The 25,988-nt window shown below is 47.0% G+C and overlaps 1 protein-coding gene across 1 annotated transcript in view; it reads right to left on the minus strand.

The window, feature by feature from the left end:
• Positions 1-4,414: 4,414 nt before the first annotated feature.
• LOC139254494 (zinc finger protein 850-like) overlaps positions 4,415-25,988 on the minus strand; it is a 154,503-nt gene continuing 132,929 nt past the window's right edge. Inside the window, exons 4-5 of the mRNA XM_070873709.1 lie at positions 24,649-25,002; positions 4,415-5,931 (exon numbers count right to left, since the gene is read on the minus strand). Coding sequence (XP_070729810.1) covers positions 4,746-5,931; positions 24,649-25,002 — 1,540 coding nt within the window. The 3' untranslated portion in view covers positions 4,415-4,745. The remainder of the gene's footprint in view (positions 5,932-24,648; positions 25,003-25,988) is intronic.

A 25,988-nucleotide genomic window follows, 5' to 3' on the forward strand; every position in this document is an offset into this window, starting at 1 on the left:
ATCTACATATAGATTGGGCTAACCAAACTAGTAGCAATACGGTGGAGGAGGATTTCCTGGAATGTATTAGGGATGGTTTTCTAGACCAATATGTCGAGGAACCAAGTAGAGGTCATCCTAGACTGGATGATGTGTAATGAGAAAGGACTAATTAGCAATCTTGTTGTGCGAGGCCCCTTGGGGAAGAGTGACCATAATATGGTAGAATTCTTCATTAAGATGGAGAGTGATACAATTAATTCAGAGACCAGGGTCCTGAACTTAAGGAATTTAGACTGGCAGATGATACTTAAAGGGTTGACGGTGGATAGGCAATGGCAAACATTTAAAGATCACATGGCTGAACTTCAACAATTGTACATCCCTGTCTGGAGTAAAAATAAAACGGGGAAAGTGGTTCAACCATGGCTAACAAGGGAAATTAAGGATAGTGTTAAATCCAAAGAAGAGGCATATAAATTAGCCAGAAAAAGCAGCAATTCTGAGGGCTGGGAGATATTTAGAATTCAGCAGAGAGGATAAAGGGTTTAATTAGGAGAGGGAAAATGAGAGGAAGCTGGCCGGGAACATAAAAACTGACTGCAAAAACTTCTATAGATATGTGAAAAGGAAAAGATTAGTGAAGACAAACGTAGGTCCCTTGCAGTCACATTCAGGTGAATTTATAATGGGGAACAAAGAAATGGCAGACCAGTTGAACAAATACTTTGGTTCTGGCTTCACGAAGGAAGACATAAATAACCTTCAGGAAGTACAAGGGGACCGAGGGTCTAGTGAAAAGGAGGAACTGAAGGATATCCTTATTAGGCAGGAAATTGCGTTCAGGAAGTTGATGGGATTGAAGGCCGATAAATCCCCGGGGCCTGATAGTCTGCATCCCAGAGTAATTAAGGAAGTGGCCCTAGAAATAGTGGATGCATTGGGGATCATTTTCCAACAGTCTATCGACTCTGGATCATTTCCTATGTGCTGGAGGGTAGCTAATGTAACACCACTTTTTAAAAAAGGAGGGAGAGAGAAAACAGGTAATTATAGACCAGTTATGCTGACATCAGTAGTGGGGAAAATGTTGGAATCAATTATTAAAGATGAAATAACAGCGCATTTGGAAAGCAGTGACAGGATCGGTCCAAATCAACATGGATTTATGAAAGAGAAATCATGCTTGACAAATCTTTTGGAATTTATTAAGGATGCAACTAGTAGAGTGGACAAGGGAGAACCAGTGGATGTGGTGTATTTGGACTTTCAAAAGGCTTTTGACAAGGTCCCACACAAGAGATTGGTGTGCAAAATTAAAGCACATGGTATTGGTGGTTATGCACTTACGTGGATAGAGAACTGGTTGGCAGACAGAAAGCCGAGAGTCGGGATAAACGGGTCCTTTTCAGAATGCCAGGCAGTGACTAGTAGTGTGCCGCAGGGCTCAATGCTGGGATCCCAGCTATTTACAATATACATTAATGATTTGGATGAAGGAATAAGAACATAAGAACATAAGAATTAGGAACAGGAGAAGGCCATCTAGCCCCTCGAGCCTGCTCCGCCACTTAACAATATGATGGCTGATCTGGCCGTGGACTCAGCTCCACTTACCCGCCCGCTCCCCATAACCCTTAATTCCATTATTGGTTAAAAATCTATCTATCTGTGACTTGAATACATTCAATGAGCTAGCCTCAACTGCTTCCTTGGGCAGAGAATTCCACAGATTCTCAACCCTCTGGGAGAAGAAATTCCTTCTCAACTCGATTTTAAATTGGCTCCTCTGTATTTTGAGGCTGTGCCCCCAAGTTCTAGTCTTCCCGACCAGCAGAAACAACCTCTCTGCCTCTATCGTGTCTATCCCTTTCATTATTTTAAATGTTTCCATAAGATCACCCCTCATCCTTCTGAACTCCAACGAGTAAAGACCCAGTCTACTCAATCTATCATCATAAGGTAACCCCCTCATCTCCGGAATCAGCCGAGTGAATCGTCTCTGTACCCCCTCCAAAATTAGTATATCGTTCCTTAAGTAAGGTGACCAAAACTGCACGCAGTACTTCAGGTGCGGCCTCACCAATACCCTGTACAGTTGCAGCAGGACCTCCCTGCTTTTGTACTCCATCCCTCTCGCAATGAAGGCCAACATTCCATTTGCCTTCCTGATTACCTGCTGCACCTGCAAATTAACTTTTTGGGATCCAAAAAGAGTTTTTCATGCACAAGGACCCCCCAGGTCCCTCTGCATCGCAGCATGTTGTAATTTCTCCCCATTCAAATAATATTCCCTTTTACTGTTTTTTTTTCCAAGGTGGATGACCTCACATTTTACAACATTGTATTCCATCTGCCAAACCTTAGCCCATTCGCTTAACCTATCTAAATCTCTTTGCAGCCTTTCTGTGTCCTCTACACAACCCGCTTTCCCACTAATCTTAGTGTCATCTGCAAATTTTGTTACACTACACTCTGTCCCCTCTTCCAGGTCATCTATGTATATTGTAAACAGTTGTGGTCCCAGTACCGATCCCTGTGGCACATCACTAACCACTGATTTCCAACCCAAAAAGGACCCATTTATCCCGACTCTGCTTTCTGTTCGCCAGCCAATTCTCTTCGCCAGCCAATTCTCTATCCATGCTAATACATTTCCTCTGACTCCGCGTACCTTTATCTTCTGCAGTAACCTTTTGTGTGGCACCTTATCGAATGCCTTTTGGAAATCTAAATACACCACATCCATCAGTACGCCTCTATCCACCATGCTCGTGATATCCTCAAAGAATTCCAGTAGATTAGTTAAACATGATTTCCCCTTCATGAATCCATGCTGCGTCTGTTTGATTGCACTATTCCTATCTAGATGTCCCGCTATTTCTTCCTTAATGATAGCTTCAAGCATTTTCCCCACTACAGATGTTAAACTAACCAGCCAATAGTTACCTGCCTTTTGTCTGCCCCCTTTTTTAAACGGAGGAGTTACATTAACTGCTTTCCAATTCGCTGGTCCCTCCCCAGAGTCCAGAGAATTTTTGTAGATTATAACGAATGCATCTGCTATAACTTCCGCCATCTCTTTTAATATCCTGGGATGCATTTCATCAGGAACAGGGGACTTGTCTACCTTGAGTCCCATTAGCCTGTCCAGCACTACCCCACTCGTGCTCGTGATTATCTCAATTGAGTATAATATCTCCAAGTTTTCAGATGACATTAAACTGGATTGTGGTTTGAGTTGTGAGGAGGACGCTAAGAGGCTGCAGCGTGACTTGGACAAATTAGGTGAGTGGGCAAATGCATGGCAGATGCAGTATAATGTGGATAAATTTGAGGTTAGAATATTATCTGAATGGCGGCAGATTAGGAAAAAGGGAGGTGCAATGAGACCTGGGTGTCATGGTACATCACTCATTGAAAGTTGGTATGCAGGTACAGCAGGCGTTGAAGAAGGAAAATGGTATGTTGGCCTTCATAGCTAGGGCTTTTGAGTATAGGAGCAGGGAGCTCTTACTGCAGTTGTACAGGGCCTTGGTGTGGCCTCACCTAGAATATTGTGTTCAGTTTTGGTCTCCTAACCTGAGGAAGGACGTTCTTGCTATTGAGGGAGTGCAGCGAAGGTTCACCAGACTGATTCCTGGGATGGCAGGATTGACACATGAGAGACTGGATCAACTGGGCCTTTATGCACTGAAGTTTAGAAGGATGAAAGGGGATCTCATAGAAACGTATAAGATTCTGATGGGACTGGACAGGTTAGATGCAGGAAGAATGTTCCCGATGTTGGGGAAGTCCAGAACCAGGGGACACAGTCTAAGGATAAGGAGTAAGCCATTTAGGACTGAGATGAGGAGAAACTTCTTCATTCAGAATTGTTAACCTGTGGAATTCCCGACCGCAGAGAGTTGTTGATGCCAGTTCATTGGATATATTCAAGGGGGAGTTAGAGACGGCCCTTATAGCTAAAGGCATCAAGGGGTATGGAGAGAAAGCAGGAAAGGAGTATTGAGGTGAATGATCAGCCATGATCTTATGGTGGTGCAGGTTCGAAGGGCCGAATGGCCTACTCCTGCACCTATTTTTTATGTTTCTATGTACAGAAGGATCTGGGGGTTCTTGTACATGAAACTCAAAGTTAGCACGCAAGTACAGCAAGTAATCAGGAAGGCAAATGGAATATTGGCCTTTATTGCAAGGGGGGTGGAGTATAAAAGTAGAGAAGTCCTGCTGCAACTGTACAGGGCGTTGGTAAGACCACACCTGGAGTACTGCGCTCAGTTTTGGTCTGGACTTGTCTCTATTCCCATGCCGAGTGGATTGCTGCACCAGATGGGAGGGGCAACATTTAGGGACACATTTCCCTTCTGTCTGGTGGATAATGAAGGGGCCACTGTGTGTAATGTGCAAGTCAGTAAGAATTGTCAGCCAGCTCTTTCTAATTGGACATTTTATTCGGTAGAAACTTTCACACACTATTGCAGATTTTGTACGAAAGATCAATTTAGGATTAAAGTAAAAGTTCATAATTTTATTGCAAACTAACTTTCTGTTGAGAGTTGCTGAATTAAGGGGAAAGATAACACACAGCGTTTCTTAAATGGACACTGCAGCCCCGAGAACACAATCAGCAATATATCCAGAATATTAAAGTCCAGCCCAGTTATAGGGTTATCAGCAGAAACAAACCCCAACTGTCAGAATGAACATGGTTCAGTCGGGATGTGATTAACAGCAGTAATAACAGCAGATTCCAATCCCTGCAGTCACTTGTGAACTCGCTGGTGTGTCAGCAGGTTGGATGACCGAGTGAATCGCTTTCCACACTCAGAGCAGGTGAATGGCCTCTCCCCAGTGTGAACTCGCTGGTGTGTCAGCAGGTTGGATGACCAAGTGAATCGCTTTCCACACTCAGAGCAGGTGAATGGCCTCTCCCCAGTGTGAACCCGCTGGTGCCTGAGCAGGTCGGACGAACAAGTGAATCCCTTCCCACACACGGAGCAGGTGAATGGCCTCTCCCCAGTGTGAACTCGCTGATGTTTCAGCAGGGTGAATGACTGAGTAAATCTCTTCCCACACTCAGGGCACGTGAATGGCCTCTCCCCAGTGTGAACTCGCTGGTGTCTCAGCAGGTCGGATGAACAAGTGAATCCCTTCCCACACATGGAGCAGGTGAACGGCCTCTCCCCAGTGTGAACTCGCTGATGTTTCAGCAGGTTGGATGAACAAGTGAATCGCTTCCCACACACGGAGCAGGTGAACGGTCTCTCCCCAGTGTGAACTCGCTGGTGATTTACAAGGTCGTGTGACACATTGAATCCTTTCCCACACTCAGGACAGGTGAATTGCCTCTCCCCAGTATGAACTCGCTGGTGTGTCAGCAGGTCGGATGAACAAGTGAATCCCTTCCCACACACGGAGCAGGTGAATGGCCTCTCCCCAGTGTGAACTCGCTGGTGTTTCAGCAAGGTGGATGACTGAGTAAATCCCTTCCCACATTCAGAGCACGTGAATGGCCTCTCCCCAGTGTGAACTCGCTGGTGTTTCAGCAGGTCAGATGACTGAGTGAATCCATTTCCACACTCAGTGCAGATGAATGGCCTCTCCCCAGTGTGAACTCGCTGGTGTTTCAGCAGGTTGGATGAACAAGTGAATCCCTTCCCACACTCAGAGCAAGTGAACGGCCTCTCCCCAGTGTGAACTCGCTGGTGATTGACAAGGTCGTATGACACATTGAATCCTTTCCCACACTCAGGGCAGGTGAATGGCCTCTCCCCAGTGTGGACGCGCTGGTGTATCAGCAGGCTGGATGACGTAGTGAATCCTTTCCCACACTCGGAGCAGGTGAACGGCCTCTCCCCAGTGTGAACTCGCTGGTGTGTCATCAGGTCAGATGACTGAGTGAATCCCTTCCCACACTCGGAGCAGGTGAATGGCCTCTCCCCAGTGTGACTGCGTCGATGAATTTTCAGCTTAGACGGTGATCTGAATAGCTTCCCACAGTCACCACATTTCCACGGTTTCTCCATGGTGCGGGTGTCCTTGTGACTCTCCACGTTGGATGATGGGTTGAAGCCTCGCCCACGCACACAATACGTTTACAGTTTCTTCGTGCTGTGAATGGTGCGATGTTTTTTCAGGCTGTGTAATTGGTTAAAGCTCTTTCCACAGGCAGTGCACTGGAACACTCACTCGGGTGTGTGTGTCGCGGTGCTTTTCCAGTCACACTGATGTTTGAAATCTTTTCCCACAAATAGAACAGACAAACATTTCTCCTTCCACTTTCAAAGACCGATGATGTTCAGGTCCTGATGAATCAATTGACTCCGTCAGATCTTGACGTGATGTTTGATTTGCGTTTCCTGTCTGAAAATCTCCCCTTCTAATATTCTGTAAAAGGAGATAATAAAACTCATCGCCGTCAGTACAAGACAGAAATTCAGGATAGACACATCTAGTTTCCATGGAACATTCTTTCCTTTCTTGTTCTTCCAAAGCTGTAAATCCCTGTCCCACACATTGTCCCTCCTGCTGTGCTGAAATCCAAACCATCACACATTTCTACACTGTTTCTCCTCCACTCCCAGTTTTCACCACCAATTCTGGCTGGGTTCAGTTCTACACTCTCTGGTTCCCCTCCCTCCCCACCCCTGAAGGTGCTGAGTCTGGCTGCATTAAGTTCCACATTCACTAGTTTCCCTCCCTCTCTTCCCCTAAAAGTGCTGACTCTGGCTTTGATGAAGGGGACCAGTGGATGTGGTGTATTTGGACTTCCAGAAGGTATTTGACAAGGTGCCACATAAAAGGTTACTGCACAAGATAAAAGTTCATGGGGTTGCGGGTAATATTTTCGCATGGATAGAGGATTGGCTAACTAACAGAAAACAGAGAGTCGGGATAAATTCTCGGGTTGGCAATCAGTAACTAGTGGGATGCCGCAGGAATCAGTGTCGGGACCCCAACTATTTACAATTTATATTAACGACTTGGGTGAAGGGACCGAGTGTAATGTAGCCAAGGTAGGAGGAAATGCAATGTGCGAGGACACAAAAAACTTGCAAAACGACATAGACAGGCTAAGTGAGTGGGCAAAAATTTGGCAGATGGAGTATAATGTTGGAAAGTGTGAGGTTATGCACTTCGGCAGAAACAAAATGTGAAGAGCAAGTTATTATTTAAATGGAGAAAAATTTGCAGTCCAGTGGTACCTGGGGGGTCCTGCTGCATGAAACACAAAAGGTTAGTATGCAGGTGCAGCAAGTGAACAGGAAGGCCAATAGAATCTTGGCCTTTATTGCAAAAGGGGATGGAGTATAAAAGCAGGGAAGTCTTACTACAGTTATACAGGGTATTGGTGAGGCCACACCAAGAATACTGCATACAGTTTTGGTTTTCATATCTAAGAAAGGAAATACTTGCTTTGGAGGAAGTTCAGAGAAGGTTCACGAGGTTGATTCCAGAGATGAGGGGGTTGACCTATGAGGAAAGGTTGAGAAGTTTGGGCCTCTGCTCATTGGAATTCAGAAGAATGAGAGGTGATCTTATCGAAACGTATAAGATTATGAGGGAGCTTGACAAGGTTGATGCAGAGAGGATGTTTCCACTGATATAGGGGAGACTAGAATAGGGGCATAATCTTAGAATAAGAGGCCGCCCATTTAAAACTGAGATAAGGAGGAATATCTTCCCTCAAAGGGTTGTAAATCTGTGCCATTTGCTGCCTCAGAGAGCTGTGGAAGCTGGCTCATTGAATAAATTTAAGACACTGGTTCCCCTCCCTCTCCTCTCCTCTCCTCTCCTGATGGTGCTGACTCTGGCTGGGTTCAGTTCTACACTTACTGGTTCCCCTCCCTCTCCTCCACTGAAGGTGCTGACTCTGTCTGGGTACAGTTCTACACTCACTGGTTCCCTTCCCTCTCCTCCCCTCATAGTGCTGACTGTGGCTGGGTTCAGTTCCATACTCACTGGTTCCCCTCCCTCCCCTGATGGTGCTGACTCTGGCTGGGTTCAGTTCTGCACTCACTGGTTCCTCTCCCTCTCTTCTCCTGAATGTGCTAGATCTGGCCGAGTTCAGTTCTATACTCATTTGTTCCCCTCCCTCTCCCTCCCCTGATGGTGCTGACTGTGGCTGGGTTTAATTCTATAATCACTGGTTTCCTCTCCCTCGCCTCCTCTGAAGTGCTGACTATCTTAGATCTGGTCCTGTGTAATGAGATAGGATTAATAATCAATCTCCGAATAAAGGACCCCCTTGGAATGATCATAGCATGGTTGAATTTCAAATTCAAATGGAGGGCGAGAAAATTGGATCTCAAACCAGCGTTCTAAGCTTAAATGATGGAGATTACAAAGATATGAGGGAAGATTGGGCTAAAGTCAACTGGGAAAATAGATTAAAATGTAGGACAGTTGATGAACAGTGGCGTCCATTTAAGGAAATATTTCGCAACTCTCAAGAAAAATATATTGCAGTGAGGAGGAAAAGGTGTAAAAGAAAAGATATCCATCCGTGGCTAACCAAAGAAATAAAGGGCATACAAAGTGGCCAAAACTATTGGGAGGACAGAAGATTGGGACGCTTTTAAAAGCCAGCAAAGAATGACTAAAAAAATGATTAAGAAAGGGAAGATAGACTATGAAAGTAAACTAGCACGAAATATAAAAACAAATAGCAAGAGTTTCTACAGGTATATAAAAAGGAAAAGAGTGGCTAAAGTAAATGTCGGTCCCTTTGAGGATGAAACCAGGGAATCAGTGATGGGGAACATGCAGATGGCAGAAAATCTGAACATATATTTTGTATCAGTCTTTATGGTTGAGGACACCAAAAATATCCCAACAGTGGATAATCAAGGGGCTATAGCGGGGGAAGGAACTTACCACAATCATAAAGGAGGTAGTATTCGGACTAAAGGCGGACAAGTCCCCTGGACCTGATGCCTTACATCCTAGAATCTTAAGAGAAGTGGCTGCAGAGATAGTGGATGCATTGTTTGTAATCTACCAACGTTCCCTGGATTCTGGGGCGGTCCCAGCAGATTGGAAAACTGCAAATGCAATGCCCCTATTTAAAAAAGGAGGCAGACAAAAAGCAGGAAACTATAGACCATTCGTCTAACATCTGTGGTTGGGAAAATCCTGGAGTCCAATATTAAGGAAGCAGTAGCGGATCATTTGGAAAAGCATGATTTGATCAAGCAGAGTCAGCATGGTTTTATGAAAGGGAAATCATGTTTGACAAATTTGCTGGAGTTCTTTGAAGATGTAACGAGCAGGGTGGATAAGGGGGAACCAGTGAATGTGGTGTATTTGGATTTCTAAAAGGCATTCGATAAGGGGCCACATGAGAGGTTACTGCACAAGATAAAAGCTCACAGGGTTGAGGGTAATATATTAGCATGGATAGAAGATTGGCTAACTAACAGAAAACAGAGTCGGGATAAATGGGTCATTTTCCGGTTGGCAAACAGTGACTAGTGGGATGCCGCAGGGATCGGTGCTGGGTGCCCAACTATTTACAATCTATATTAATGACTTGGATGAAGGGACTGAGTGTAATGTAGCCAAGTTTGCTGACTACACAAAGATGGGTGGCAAAGCAAATCTGCAAAGGGATATAGACAGGCTAAGTGAGTGGGAAAAAACTGGCAGATGGAGTATAATGTGGGAAAATGTGAGGTTATTCACTTTGGCAGAAATAATAGAAAAGCAAATTATAATTTAAATCGAGAAATATTGTAAAGTGCCTGCAGTACAGAGGGACCTGGGGGTCCTTTTGCATGAAACACAAAAAGTTAGTGTGCAGGTACAGCAAGTAATCAGGAAGGCAAATAGAATGTTGGCCTTTATTGCAAAGGGGATAGAGTAGAAACATAGAAAATAGGTGCAGGAGTAGGCCATTTGGCCCTTCGAGCCTGCACCGCCATTCAATGAGTTCATGGCTGAACATGCAACTTCAGTACCCCATTCCTGCTTTCTCACCATACTCCTTGATTCCCCTAGTAGTAAGGACTACATGTAACTCCTTTTTGAATATATTTAGTGAATTGGTCTCAACAAATTTCTGTGGAAGAGAATTCCACAGGTTTACCACTCTCTGGGTGAAGAAGTTTCTCCTCATCTCGGTCCTAAATGGCTAACCCTTATCCTTAGACTGTGACCCCTGGTTCTGGACTTCCCCAACATTGGGAACATTCTTCCTGCATCTAACCTGTCTAAACCCATCAGAATTTTAAACGTTTCTATGAGGTCCCCTCTCATTCTTCTGAACTCCGTGAATACAAGCCCAGTTGATCCAGCCTTTCCTGATACGTCAGTCCCGCCATCCTGGGAATCAGTCTGGTGAACCTTCGCTGCACTCCCTCAATAGCAAGAATGTCCTTCCTCAAGTTAGGAGACCAAAACTGTACACAATACTTCAGGTGTGGCTTCACCAAGGCCCTGTACAACTGTAGCAACACCTCTCTGCCCCTGTACTCAAATCCCCTCGCTATGAAGGCCAACATGCCATTTGCTTTCTTAACTGCCTGCTGTACCTGCATGTCAACCTTCAATGACTGATGTACCATGACACCCAGGTCTCGTTGCACCTCCCCTTTTCCTAATCTGTCCACATTCAGATAATAGTCTGTCTCTCTGTTTTTACCACCAAAGTGGATAACCTCACAGTATAAAAGCAGATAAGTCCTGCTACAACTGTACAGGGTATTGGTGAGGCCACACCTGGAGTACTGCGTACAGTTTTGGTCTCCGCATTTAAGAAAGGATATACTTGCATTGGAGGCGGTTCAGAGAAGGTCTGGGTTGATTCCGGAGATGAGGGGGTTGACTTATGAGGATAGGTTGAGTTGGTTGGGCCTATACACATTAGCGTTCAGAAGAACGAGGGGTGATCTTATTGAAACTTAAGATTATGAGGGGGCTCGACAAGGTGGATGGAGAAAGGATATTTCCACTCATCAGGGAACCTAAAACTAGGGGACATAGTCTCAGAATAAGGGGCCACCCGTTTAAAACTGAGATGAGGAGAAATTTCTTCTCTTAGAGGGTTGGAAATCCATGGAATTCCCTGCCCCAAAGGGTTATTGAATATATTTAAGTTGAAGATAGACACATTTTTGAGCGATAAGGGGGTAAAGGGTTATGGGGAGCGGACAGGGAAGTGAAGACGAGTCCATGATCGGATCAGCCATGACCTTATTGAATGGGGAGCAGGCTCGAGGGGCCAAATGGCCTACTCCTGCTATTTTTTATGGTCTAACCTGTTTCCCCTCCACTCCCAGTTTTCACCACCGATTCTGGCTGCGTTCAGTTCCACACTCAGTGGTTCCCCTCCCTCTCCTCCCCTGAAGGTGCTGACTCTGGCTGCGTTCAGTTCGACACTCACTGGTTCCCCTCCCTCTCCTCCCCTGAAGGTGCTGACTCTGGCTTGGATCAGTTCGACACTCACTGGTTCCCCTCTCTCCCATCAATATGCTGACTGTGGCTGGGATCAGTTCCACACTCGCTGGTTCCCCTCTCCTCGCCTGAAGACGCTGATTCTGTGTGGGTTCAGTTCCACACTCACTGGTTTCCCCTCCCCTGAAGGTGTTGACTCAGTTCTCTTTATTCACTTCGTCCCTGCACAAAGATGGCCGCGCATGCGCTGTGCTACTCACGGAATCAAGATAGCGGAGCACTGATTCTGCCTTCCTCCACCAAGATGGCCGCCGTTAGCCTGGGCCTATGACCGGTAGAAATCCCAGAAGCTGCAACCACCGATATTCCGGTAAACATTCCGGGCTTGCGGCGGGCACGGGTTGTTTATGAAGCCTCCCCTGCTCCCCGCTGGTCAATTACTCCGCTCCGTACCGCTGAAAGAGACACTTCTGAGGAGCCTGTCCAAAACGTATCACCTCCTCCAAAGCCAGGCAGGGCCCGCGCCTGCGCATTGAGCTCCTGTAGTCTGGGTGCGACACATTCTCCCCCGCGGGGCATGCTGGGTAGATATGACCATGAGACATTGGAGCAGGAGTGAGCCACCCGGCCCCCCGAGCCTGCTCCCCATTCAATAAGATCATGGCTGATCTGATCAAAGACTCAGCTCCATTTTCCTGCCTGCTCCCCATAACCCTTTACTCCCTTATCGCTCAAAAATCTGTTTATCTCCGCCTTAAATATATTCAGTGACCCAGCCTCCATGGCTCTCTGGGGCAGAGAATTCCACAGATTTACAACCCTCTGAGAGAAGAAATTCCTCCTCAGCTCAGTTTTAAATGGCCTGAGGAGAAAGGCTGCATTTGTAAATAGAACAGGATTTATTGTGATTGCATTGGGCACTGAACCATATTCATTCTGGCAGCTTTTGTTTGTTTCTGATAATCTTAATAACCCCTATACCTGAGCTGGAAATTAATACCCTGTATAAAAGTTGAATAAATTTCAAACACAGCGTGTCGAATATTTGATTCCTCCATGATCAGAGGAGACCAATCGGTGTTCCATTTTAGTGCTTTTTCTGAATCTAACTTTTAGCACTTCTCACCTAGTTCACCTTCTATCATAACAAACCCCAAACTTGTTCCGTTTGAGTACATGAGTTGTGGTTGTAGTAGACTTAACTGCAGTTTCTCACTTTAAACACAGCTGAAATCCTTTGAATCACCCCGTTATTGAACTGTCTTGCATAAGATTTGAAATCCGTTACTTTCTGTGTCAATTAACCCAGTTTTGGAACCGATTGAATTAAAAAAACTCATCCACACATTTTACACGTGATAGCCTGTGAAATATTCTAATATTTGTAATTGTCTTTTCCACAAACTCCTTTCCCAAGCCACTGACTCCATCCCTCACCCCAACTTCTTTCTGAGGCTGAATCAGACTGTTCACAGCCTTGGTGTCATACTTAACCCTGAAATAAGTTTTTGACCACATATCCACAACATAACTAAGATTGCCTATTTCCACCTCTGTAGCATCGCCCGTCTCTGCTCTTGCCTCAGCTCATCCATTGCTGAAGCCCTGATCCATGCCTTTGTTACTTCTGGTCTTGACTATTCCAATGCACTTCTCCCACATTCTACCCTACATAAACTAGAGTTGATCCAAAACTCGGCTGCCCATGTCCTAACAAGTCCAGCTCACCCATCACCCCTGTGCTCGCTGACTGACATTGGCTACTGGTTAAGCAATGCCTTGATTTAAAAATTCGAATACTTATTTTCAACTCCCTCCATGGCCTCGCCCCTCCCTAGCTCTGTAAACTCCTCCAGCCCCACATCTGCTCCCCCCCATCCCGCCCATGAGATATCTGTCTTCCTGAGCATCCCTAATTCTAATTGTTCAACCATTGGTGGTTTTGTTTGCTGTACCTTCTGTTGCCCAGGCCCCAAGTTCTGGAATGCCTAGCTTAAACCTTCCTGTCCAACCCGTGCTGTACGTGCCCAGGCAGTTTTTGATGGGATAGTGTAGAGCAAGTTTTTCTCTGTATCTAGTGGACATAGTCTCAGAAAAAGGGGCCGCCAATTTAAAACTGAGATGAGAAGGAATTAATTTTCTCAGAGGGTTGTAAATCTGTGAATTTTCTACCCCAAAGAGCTGTGGAGGCTGGGTCATTGAATATATTTAAGGCCGTGATAGACAGATTTTTGAGCGATAAGTGAGTAAAGGGTTCTGGGGAGCGGGCAGGAAAGTGGAGCTGAGTCTATGATCAGACCAGCCATGATCTTATTGAATGGGGAGCAGGCTCGGGGTCCGGGTGGCCCACTCCCGCTCCTATTTCTCATGGTCTCCACCCACCGAGCCTGTTTTTTTTCCTTGTCTCCAGTGCCCACTGATCATTATCCCACCATTCACACCCTATCCTGACTAATGTTGTTCTAACTCCTGCCAGTACCATTTGAATTCGGCCCATCCTCCCTGTTGTCTCTCTAATCTCTCCCTTCCCCCTATCACAGACCTTCCCTGTTGTCCTTTCTCACCCTCCCCCTTTCAGTGCTCCCTCAGGATCTGTTCTTTCCCAGCACTCTCCAGTTGTGATGGAGGGCCGCGGCCCCGCCCCCTCTGACGCTGCCCACAGATGCTGCCTGAGCCACGGACACTTCCAGCATCTTCTGTTTGTGTCGCCAGAGACACTTTCCCTTCAGCACCGCGCGCCCTGGATTGTTCGCCGATTGATTGATTGGTGCCGCGGCCCCGCCCGCACTGATTGGCGCGGAGCAGCGCGCGCTGGGTGGGCTGGTGCCCCGCGCCGCCTCGCCATTGGCTGCGGGCTGAGTGCTGCGCGCGCGCGGGCGGTTGGTCGTTTGTTGGTGGGCTCCGCTCGCGGCCTTTGAGCTCGGGGGCCCGGGTGAGGCGGGGCGGAGTTGTGCGCAGGCGCGGGCCAGCCTATTGGCCGCGGATGAACGGACGTTTCGCCGCTGCTGTGGACGATGGAGGAGCGGCCCGAGCAGCGCGCCCGGTCTCCCTGTGGACTCACGGACACACGCGGGCAGCGAGATTTGGCCGCCGAGTCGGCGGGTGGCGGCTGCGGGGCACCTTCGGGTGGGGACGGGCCTTGGTTACTGTCGGGGGTTGCGGGGAGTTCGGCCGCCATCTTTGGGTAGCGCGGGACTGCCCACCGCAGGGAGCGACAGCAGCGGGGCTTCCTCGACGTCACAATGCTTGCCATTGTCCCACTGCAGGGCAGGGAGCATGCGTGGCGGCCATCTTACTGCAGGGAGGCCATCAGGTGCAGGATGGGTACCAGTGACATGAAGACATGAGAACATCCGATATAGGAGATGAATCGGCTTTTGGTCCCGCCATTCAATAAGATGATGGCTGCAACATCTAAAGTGGTTCTCCTTGGAGCTGTGAAGGTGCAGGGCAGGTTTAACAGAGGTGCTCACAATCAGGAACGCTTTAGATTGAGTCAGGGACCAGACTTATGTGTTCTGCTCACACAATCAGAATGGTTACTGCACGGAAGGCCATTCAGCCCATCCAGCCCTTGCTGGCTCCCAGCTAGTCCCTCTGCCCCGCCCTTTCCTCCGGCCCTGCAAATGTTTTCTTTCAGATAATTACACAACTCCCTTTTGAAACCAGTGATTGAGTCTGCCTCCACCACCTTTTTCAGGCCGTGCATTCCAAATCGTAACCACTTGCTGCATAAATAAGATTTTTCTTACATCACCTTTGGTTCTTCTGCCAATTCGCTCATGTACCAGCAGGTTGGATGAACGAGTGAATCCCTTCACATACTCAGGGCAGTTGAACGGCCTCTCTCCATTGTCACGGCGTCGATGAGTTTCCAGTGCAGAGGGGCAATTGAATCCTTTCCCACAATCCCCACATTTCCACGGTTTCTCCGTGGTGCGGGTGTCCTTGTGTCTCTCCAGGTTGGACGATCAGTTGAAGCCTGATCCACACACAGAACATGTGTACGGTTTCTCCCCACTGTGAATGGTGCGATGTTTTTTCAGGCTGTGTAACTGGTTAAAGCTATTTTCACAGGCAGTGCACTGGAACACTCTCACTCGGGTGTGTGTGTGTCTCGTTCACCCCACCTACTGGTACACGAGTGAATTCACACTGGGGAGAAGCTGTTCAACTGTCCTGTGTGTAGTTTCTTTGTGTGCCTTACCCGCAGTCTACCAAAGAGTGCACCATCGGAGCAGGCCGGGGAGCAGAAGGAGCAGCATGGCGGCCTGGCCCAGCAGTCTGTGTGGACCCTAGCCTGCGACCACCATTGGAGCACGCCGGGGAGCAGAAAGAGAAGCATGGCAACCTAGCCCAGCAGACTGAGCGGCCCCCGGCCTGCGAGCACCAGCGGAGCAGGCCAGCGAGCGGACGCAGCAGCGTGGTGGCCTAGACCAGCAGTCTGAGCGGCCCCCAGCCTGCGACCACCATTGAAGCAGGCCAGGGAGCGGAAGGAGCAGCGTGGCGGCGTACCACTCCAGGGAGCAGAATGTCCTGCAGCAGGTGAGCAATGGCAGTGAAAAGGGCCGTCATCAAGGTCCAGGTCAGTGATTGGAGCGTGGGCAGGTACAGCAGGAGCGGCGAGGTCGGGGTGAAGGAGCGGCGAGAGATTGTAGAGGGACGTAATCGGGGCCCAGGAGAGGCGCAAGTTCAGGGCCTAGAAGAGACGAGGACCCAGGTGCAGCATGGACCAGTCCACACTGCGATTTGTGTGCACACTAGGTCCGTGCAGCAGAACTGGTCTCCAATCGTCTTGATTAATCCTTGCCACTGGACCAAGACCTAGCTCTGTCAAGGCCATGTGGTGGCTGGCATGCAACGGTCACCACACGTTAAAAATTCCATGCACAGGCATCTTCCAGCCTTCAAGATTTAGTTTGGACCTGGAATTTTAGGTCCTTCATTGAAACACGTGTGAACTTTTTAACATGGAAGCAAGTCATCCTCGATTCGAGGGACTGCCTATGATGATGATGATCTTCTGCCAATCACCATAAATCTGTCTCCTCTGGTTCTCAACCCTTCTGCCAGCGGGAACAGTATCTCTCTATCTAATCTGTCTGGACCACTCATGATTTGGAACACCTCTATCAACTCTGCTCTCAACCGTCTCTGCTCAAAGAAGAACAACCCCAGCTTCTCCAGTCTATCCACGTAACTGAAGTCCCTCATCTCATGAATCATTTTTGTCAATCTTTTCTGCACCCTCTCTAAGACCTTCACATCCTAATGTGCGGTGCCCAGAATTAGACACAATGCTCCAGTTGAGGCTGAACTAATGTTTTATAAAGGTTCATAATAACCTCCTTGCTTTTGTACGCCATGCCTCTGTGATGCACAGGATCCTGTAAATTTTTTAACTGCTTTCTCAACCTGTCCTGCCACCTTCAGCGATTTGTGTGCGTAAACCCGCTCACTGTTCATGCATCCCCTTTAGGATTGTACCCTTTAGTTTATGTTGCCTCTATTCGTTCATTTATTCATGCTTCTCTAATTTTATTTCTTAACTCAGATTCACGGCCTCAATTTATTACCTCCTCTGAGCCCCTCAACTTAATCTGGCAGCATAATGTTGGCGAGTGGTGATTGATTGCCCTGGGAATCAACAGGAACAGAGCTCAGAGATCGGTGGTGTTATGCTCACAATAAAGTAATGCAACTGAGTACTGTAGGTAATGAGTAAGTGTGACCTTAGCTCCTTTATTCAGACTCCAAAGTGTTGGTACAGTGTGGGAGGCCTGCTTATATGCAGTGCTCCCAAGGGATGCTGGGATCCAACAGGTAAGCCCTCTGGTGGCAGTATTATACAGGTTGCCTGGGGTTGCATACATGACATCACTCCCTCCCAAAGTCAATAGTATTCTTATTTACAGGGTGAGACGATTTGGGGCTTTTCACTCCCTTGTCGATCGTCTCGGTACAAATGCAGTTGTGGGTGAGTTGGTTGCTTCTTCGCTGGGCTGCTGGACAGCTGCCCTTGCCGGGCTACTGGGGATGGTGAGTTCAGTTTCGTGGTCAACCGTGATGTCGGTTGTCGCTTGTGTATATGTTGGAGGGTCGAAGTTGGTGGTGTCATCAGGTTGCTCGTGGCTGTTTGTGAATCGCAGTTTGGTTTGGTATGATGGTAGCTCTGTCACGTTCTGTGGTCTCGTCGCATTCTTGATGGCCTCCGTCTTGGCGTCGGTGGGTCTGATGCCATCTGCCGTAATTCTTCTCCCTAAGAACTCGACCTCTGGTGCCAGGTAAACACACTTTGCGCATTTCAACCTGAGTCCCACGTGATCTAGCCGACTTAGAACCTCTTCCATGTTCTGCAAGTATTCGATGGTGTCCCGACCTGTGACCAGTACGTCGTCCTGGAAAACCACGATGTGTGGAACCAACTGTAGCACACTTTCCATGTTCCTTTGGAAAATTGCTGCGGCCGATCGAATCTCAAATGGGCACCTATTGTAGATGAACAGATCTTTGTGCGTGTTGATGCAGGTGAGGCCTTTCGAAGATTCCACCAGCTCCTGCGTCATGTAGGCCGAGATCAGGTCCAACCTGGTGAACTTCTTTCCTCCAGCCAGAGTCACAAATAGGTCATCTGCCTTGGGTAGCGGGTACTGGTCCTGTAGCAAAAAACAGTTCATCGTTACTTTCTAGTCCCCACAAATTCTGACCGTGCCGTCGCCTTTGAGAACCAGAACAATAGGGCTGGCCCACTCATTGAACTCTACCGGCACGATGATGTCTTCTCACTGCAGCCTGTCCAGCTCAATTTCCACTTTCTCTCGCATCATATATGGTACCGCCCGTGCCTTTTGGTGGATGGGTTGTGTACTGGGAACCAAGTGGATCTGTCCCTTTGACCCCGAGAAACTTCCGATGCCTGGCTCAAACAATGACGGGAACTTGCTCAGAACCTGGGCACATGAGGCGTCATCAACGGACGAGAGTGCTCGGATGCTGTCCCAGTTCCAGTGGATTTTTCCCAGCCAGCTTCTGCCGAACAGCGTGGGGCTATCTCCTGGTGCAATCCATAGTGAGAGTTCGTGCACTGCTCCATCATAGGAGACTTTTACTGCTGCGCTGCCAATTACAGGGATCAGCTCTTTAGTGTAAGTTCTTACCTTGGTATGAATGTAACTAATCTTGGGCCTGTGTGCCTTGTTGCACCACAGCCTGTCAAAGGCCTTTTTGCTCATGATAGACTGACTCGCACCCGTGTCCAGTTCCATGGATACTGGAATTCCATCCAGTTTGACTTTTAGCATGATCGATGGCCATTTCGTGGTGAAGGTGTGTACCGAGTACACTTCTGCCTCCTCAGTTCTAGTCTCTAGTTCAGCCTGATCCGCCATGGATCTGTTCTCCTCCGCAACATGGTGGTTTGCAGGGTTTGCAGCTCATCTGCACATTCGCTGGAGGTGTCCCATTGTTCCACAGCCTTTGCACACATAGTGTTTGAAGCGGCATTGATGGGCTCGATGATCACCTTCACAGCAACATCAAGGTGTTAACTGCCTTGCATTAATGATTGATGGCAGACTCTGGGTCATCTGAGGTCGTGCAGCTGCAGGCATGTACATTCTGCCATATCCATTTCTGCCTGAAAAGGACATTACTTTGTGTACAGTACTTGCCAAAACCTCTTTATGCTGCGACATTTGTTTAGTGTTATCATTGGTGGCCATAAATGCCTGGGCTATCGTTATGGCTTTGCTCAGATTCGGTGTTTTAACAGTCAACAGTTTGCGAAGGATAACCTTATGGCCAATGCCAAGCACAAAAAAGTCTCCAAGCATTTGCTCAAGGAATCCATCGAATTCCAATGTCCTGCAAGGTGCCTTAGTTCAGCGATGTAGCTTGCCACTTCCTGGCCTTCAGACCACTGACACATGTAGAATTGATACCTTGCCATCAGAACGCTTTCCTTCGGATTTAGGTGTGTTCGGACCAGCGTACACAGTTCTTCATAGGATTTGGTTGTTGGTTTCACCGGAGCGAGAAGATTCTTCATGAGGCCATAGGTTGTTGCCCCGCAGACGGTGAGGAGGATCGCCCCTCGTTTGGCAGTGTTCTCATCTGCTTCTAGCTCGTTGACTACAGAGTATTTGTCGAGTCACTCCATGAAGGCCTCTCAATCATCCCCTTCTGAGAATTTCTCCACGAGACCAACAGTGTTCCGTGGTTGTTCACGTGGTTGTTCATTATCTCGTCGCCAATTGTTATGTTCATAATAAAGTAATGCAACTGAGTACTGTAGACATAGAAACATAGAAAATAGGTGCAGGAGTCGGCCATTCGGCCCTTTGAACCTGCACAACCATTCAATAAGTTCATGGCTGATCATTCCTTCAGTACCCCTTTCCTGCTTTCTCTCCATACCCCTTGATCCCTTTAGCCATAAGGGCCATATCTAACTCCCTCTTGAATATATCCAGTGAACTGGCATCAACAACTCTCTGCGGTCGGGAATTCCACAAGTTAACAACTCTCTGGGCGAAGAAGTTTCTCCTCATATCAGTCCTAAATGGCCTGCCCCTTATCCTAAGTCTGTGTCCCCTGGTTCTGGACTTCCCCAACATTGGGAACATTCTTCCCGCATCTAAGCTGTCCAGTCCCATCAGAATCTTACATGTTTCTATGAGATCCCCTCATCCTTCTAAACTCCAGTGTATAAAGGCCCAGTTGATCCAGTCTCTCCTCATATGTCAGTCCAACCATCCCTGGAACCAGTCTGGTGAACCTTCGCTGCACTCCCTCAATAGCAAGAACGTCCTTCCTCAGATTAGGACTGAACACAATATTCCAGGTGGAGCCTCACCAAGGCGCTGTACAACTGCAGTAAGACTTCCCTGCTCCTATACTAAAATCCCCTTGCTATGACGGCCAACATACCATTTGCCTTCTTCACCGCCTGATGTAGCTGCATGCCAACTTTCACTGACTGATGCAGCGAGACCCAGATCTCGCTGCATCGCCCCTTTTCCTAATCTGCCACCATTCAGATAATATTCTGCCTTCGTGTTTTTGCCCCCAAAGTGGATAACCTCACATTTACCCACATTATACTGCATCTACCATGTATTTGCCCACTCGCCTAACCTGTCCAAATCACCCTGCCGCCTCTTAGCGTCCTCCTCACAGCTCACACCGCCACCCAGTTTAGTGTCATCTGCAAACTTGGAGATTTTGCACTCAATTCCATCATCTAAATCATTAATATATATTGTAAAGAGCTGGGGTCCCAGCACTGAGCCCTGCAGCACTCCACTAATCACTGTCTGCTATTCTGAAAAGGACCCATTTATCCCGACTCTCTGCTTCCTGTCTGCCAATCAGTTCTCTATCCTCATCAGTACATTACCCCCAATACCATGTGCTTTAATTTTGCACACCAATCTCTTGTGTGGGACCTTATCAAAGCCTTTTGAAAGTCCAAATACACATCCACTGGTTCTCCCTTGTCCACTCTACTAGATACACCCTCAAAAAATTCCAGAAGATTTGTCAAGCATGATTTCCCTTTCATAAATCCATGCTGACTTGGACCAATCTATCACTGCTTTCCAAATGCGCTGCTATTTCATCCTTAATGATTGATTCCAACATTTTCCCCACTACTGATGTCAGGCTAACCGGTCTATAATTACCCGTTTTCTCTCTCCCTCCTTTTTTTTAAAAAGTGGTGTTACATTAGCAACCCTCCAGTCCATAGGAACTGATACAGAGTCGATAGATTGTTGGAAAATTACCAATGATCCGCTATTTCTTGGGACACTTCCTTAATTACTCTGGGATGTAGACTATCAGGCCTTGGGGATTTACCGGCCTTCAATCCCGTCAATTTCCCAAACACAATTTCCCGCCTAATAAGGATATCCTTCAGTTCCTCCTTCTGTAGCCCCTCAGTCCCTTGGTACATCCGGAAGGTTATTTGTGTCTTCCTTTGTGAAGACAGAACCAAAGTATTTGTTCAATTGGTCAGCCATTTCTTTGTTCCCTATTATAAATTCACCCGAATTCGACTGCAAGGGATCTACGTTTGTCTTCACTAATCTTTTTCTCTTCACATATCTATGGACGCTTTTGCAGTCAGTTTTTATGTTTCCAGCAAGCTTCCCCCTCTTAATTAAACCCTTTATCCTCCTCTGCTGAAATCTAAATTTCTCCCAGTCCTCCAGTTTGCTGCTTTTTCTGGCTAATTTATATGACAATGAGTAACTGTGACCTAAGCTCCTTTATTCAGACTCCAGAGTGCTGGTACAGTGTGGGAGACCTGCTTATATACAGTGCTCCTAAGGGATGCTGGGAACCCTTAGGACTCCAACAGGTAAGCCGTCTGCTGGTAGTATGCAACCCCAGGCAACCTGTATAATACATGACAGGTGGGCCAAGGCAGCAGCGTGTTCTGCGACCAATCGCGCTGATTGAGGGTTGGATCCTGAGTCAGACTGTCAGGTGAGTCAGTGTGAACCCCTCTTAAAGAATTTATCTTTTCACAGTTAAATCGAGGTTTGTTTTGACAACATAAGAGGTGAACATTTTTCAGTATTTTGTTTCCCTGGAGTTCCTATTATGAGTTCCAGGCACTTCAGTGCCAAGTCGAATAAAAATTGAAATGATCATTCATTTCCCTCTTAGCATGTCAGTGTTAGTTAAAGGAACAGAGATTGATTTCCCCTCATTATGCATTCGTAGTAAAGTAACAGCCTTCCTATTGGTAGTGAGTCACATTCTGTGCTGGAGGAGATGGCTGGTGGTTTCAGTCTTTAAAATACTCCTCCACTTGTTGAAATTCCTCCAAAGTATCACCCCTGTCTATCTCTGTAGCCTCCTCCAGCCCAGCAATCCTCTTAATAGTTTGGGTTTGTTTTCTTTGGAACAGAGGAGACTGAAGGGAGACGTTATTGAGGTGTATAAAATTATGAGGGGTCTAAATAGAGTGCATAGGAAGGACCTATTTCCGTTCGCAGAGGGGGGTCAACAACCAGGGGGCATAGATTTAAAGTAATTGGTAGGAGGTTTAGAGGGGAAATTTCTTCACCTAGAGAGTGGTGTAGGGTCTGGTACTCACTGCCTGAAAGGTTGGTAGAGGCAGAAACCCTCATCACATTTAAAAAGTACTTGGATGTATACTTGAAGTACTGTAACCTACAAGGCTACGGACAAAGAGCTGGAAAGTGGGATTAGGCTGGATAGCTCTCTGTCGGCCTGCGCAGACATGATGGGCCTAAATGGCCTCCTTCCATGCTGTAAATTTCTATGCTTCTATAATGAGAAACAATTTACAGTGTCAGGGGTCTGTGTTGCTGTTAGTTAAAAGGTACAGAGATTGATTTACCCTCATTATGCATGTTTAGTCATTAAACAAAAACCTTTCCTGTTAGCAGTGAGTCACATTCTGCACTGGGAGAGACAGCTGGTGGCCTCAACCTTTAAAATACTCCATGTCTAAGTCCCATCAAGGCCTCGCCCCTCACTATCTCTGTAATCTCCTCCAGCCCATCAACTCTCTTAATAAGGAGAAACAATTTTCAGTGTCAGAAGGCTCGGTAACCAGAGGTCACCAATTTAAAGTGATTGGCAAATGAACCAGATGCTACACGAGGGGGAAAAATTAAGCAGCTAGATGTTATGGCCTGGAACACACTGCCTGTAAGGGTGATGGAAGCAGATTCACATGTTACTTTCAAAAGAGATAAATATTTGAGTTGGAAAGATTTGCAGGGTTATGAGGCAAGAGGAGTGGTTTGCATCCTAGTGTCTGAAGAGAAGTAGCGGCAGGGATAATGGATGCACTGGTTGTAATTTACCAAAATTCCTTGGATTCTGGGTAGGTCCCAGCAGATTGGAAAACTGCAAATGTAACGCCCCTATTTAAAAAAGGAGGCAGACAAAAAGCGGGAAACTAGTTAGCCTAATATCTGTGGTTGGGAAAGTGTTGGAGTCCATTATTAAAGAAGCAGTAGCAGGACATTTGGAAAAACAAAGTTCGGTCAAGCAGAGTCACCATCGATTTATGAAGGGGAAGTCATGTTTGACAAATTTGATGGAATTCTTTGAGGATGTAACGAACAGGGTGGATAAAGGGGAACCAGTGTATTTGGACTTCCAGAAGGCATTTGACAAGGTGCCACATAAAAGGTTACTGCACAAGGTAAATGTTCATGGGGTTGGGGGTAACATATCAGCATGGATAGAGGATTGGCTAACTAACAGAAAACAGAGAGGTGGGATAACTGGTTCATTGTCTGGTTGACCATCAGTAACTAGTGGGGTGCTGCAGGGATCAGTGCTGGGGCCTCAACTATTTACAATTTATATTAATTACTTGGATGAAGGGACCGAGTGTAACGTAGCCAAATTTGCTGATGATACAAAGATGGGTGAGAAAGCAAGTTGTAAGGAGGACACAAATAATCTACAAAGGGATATAGATAGGCTCAATGAGATGGCAAGAATCTGGCAGATGGACTATAATGTAGTAAAATGTCAGGTTATCCCCTTTGGTTTGAAAAATAAAAAAGTAAATTATTATTCAAATGTGACAATTATAAAATGCTGTAGTACAGAAGAATCTGGGGGTTCTTGTGCATGAAACTCAAAAAGTTAGTATGCAGGTACAGCAAGTAGGCAAATGTAATGCTGGGGGATGGTATAAAAGTAGGGAAGTCCTGCTACAACTGTACAGGGTGTTGGTAAGACTACACCTGGAGTACTGCACACAGTTTAGGTCTGGATTGTCTCCATTCCCGTGCCGTGGGGATTGCTACACAAGACGGGAGGGGCAACAATTGGGGACACTGATTCCCCACCAATTCCCATTCCTCTTCTTCCTGGTGGATAATGGAGGGGCCACTGTGTGTAATGTGCAAGTCAGTAAGAATTGTCAGCAAGCTTTTTCTAATTGGAGATTTTATTAAGTGGAAACTTTGACACTATTGTAGATTTTGTACCAAAGATCAATTTAAAATTAAAGTAAAAGTTCATAATTTTATTCCAAACTGAATTTCTGTTGTGAGTCGCTGAATTAAGGGAAAAAAATAACACACAGTGTTTCTTAAATGGACACTGCAGCCTCGAGAACACAATCAGCAATATATCCAGAATATTAAAGCTCAGCCCAGTTATAGGGTTATTAACATCAGCAGAAACAAACCTCAACTGTCACAATGAACATGGTTCAGTGGGATGTGATTAACAGCAGCAATAACAGCAGATTCCAACTCCTACAATCACTTGTGAACTCGCTGGTGTGTCAGCAGGGTGGATGACCGATTGAATCCCTTCCCACACTCAGAGCAGGTGAACGGCCCCTCCCCAGTGTGAACTCGTTGGTGTGTCAGCAGGTTGGATGAATAAGTGAATCCCTTCCCACACTCAGAGCAGGTGAACGGCCTCTCCCCAGTGTGAACTCGCTGGTGTTTCAGCAGGGTGGATGACCCAGTGAATCCCTTCCCACACTCAGAGCAGGTGAACGGCCTCTCCCCAGTGTGATTGCGTCTATGTATTTCCAGCTCAGATGGTTTTCTGAATCCTTTCCCACAGTCACCACATTTCCACGGTTTCTCCGTGGTGCGGGTATCCTTGTGACTCTCCATGTTTGGACGATCAGTTGAAGCCTCACCCACGCACACAACATGTTTACAGTTTCTCTGCAATTTGAATGGTGCAATGTTCATTTAGGCTGTGCAGCTGGCTAAAGCTCTTTCCACAGTCAATGCACGGGAACACTCACTCGGGTGTGTGTGTCTCGATGCTTTTCCAGTCACACTGATGTTTGAAATCTTTACCCACAGACAGAACAGACAATCATTCCTCCTTCCACTTTCAAAGGCCTGAATATTCAGGTCCTGAAGAATCGATTGACTCCGTCAGATCTTGACGCGACGTTTGATTTGTGTTTCCTGTCTGAAAATCTAACCTTCTAATACGCTGTAAAAGGAGATAACAAAACTCATCACTGTCAGTACAAGACAGAAATTCAGGATAGACACATCTAGTTTCCATGGAACATTCTTTCCTCTCTTGTTCTTCCAAAGCTGTAAGTCCCTGTCCCACACATTGTCCCTCCTGCTGAAATCCAAACCCATCGCACTTTTCTAGACTGTTTCTCCTCCACTCCCAGTTTTCACCACCAATTCTGGCTGGGTTCAGAAATACACTCACTGGTTCCCCTCCCTCTCCACCTCTGAAGGTGCTGATTCTGGCTGGGTTCAGTTCTACACTCAATGGTTCCCTCCCTCTCCTCCCCTGGAGGTGCTGACTCTGGCTGTGGTCAGTTCTACATTCACTGGTTCCCCTCCCTCTGCTTCCCCTGATGGTGCTAGCTCTGGCTGTGTTCAGTTTTGCAATCACTGGTTTACTCCCTCTCCTCTCTGCGGGGAGTGTTCAGAGTGGGGTGGATGAGTTGACTGTGCAGATGGCGGTTGGTGGATGTGGTGTGGTTGGCGTCGTGGGGACATGGCTCTGGGGTGGCCGGGGCTGGGGGCTCGACATCCAGGGGTGTTCGGCATTTGGGAAGGATTCTGACAGGATGGGGCGGGTTGGGTGCGGGGGGAGTGTTCCCGGTGTTGGGT

Source organism: Pristiophorus japonicus, unplaced genomic scaffold, assembly GCF_044704955.1.
Source record: "Pristiophorus japonicus isolate sPriJap1 unplaced genomic scaffold, sPriJap1.hap1 HAP1_SCAFFOLD_553, whole genome shotgun sequence".
In the NCBI taxonomy this organism is placed as follows: Eukaryota; Metazoa; Chordata; class Chondrichthyes; family Pristiophoridae; genus Pristiophorus; species Pristiophorus japonicus.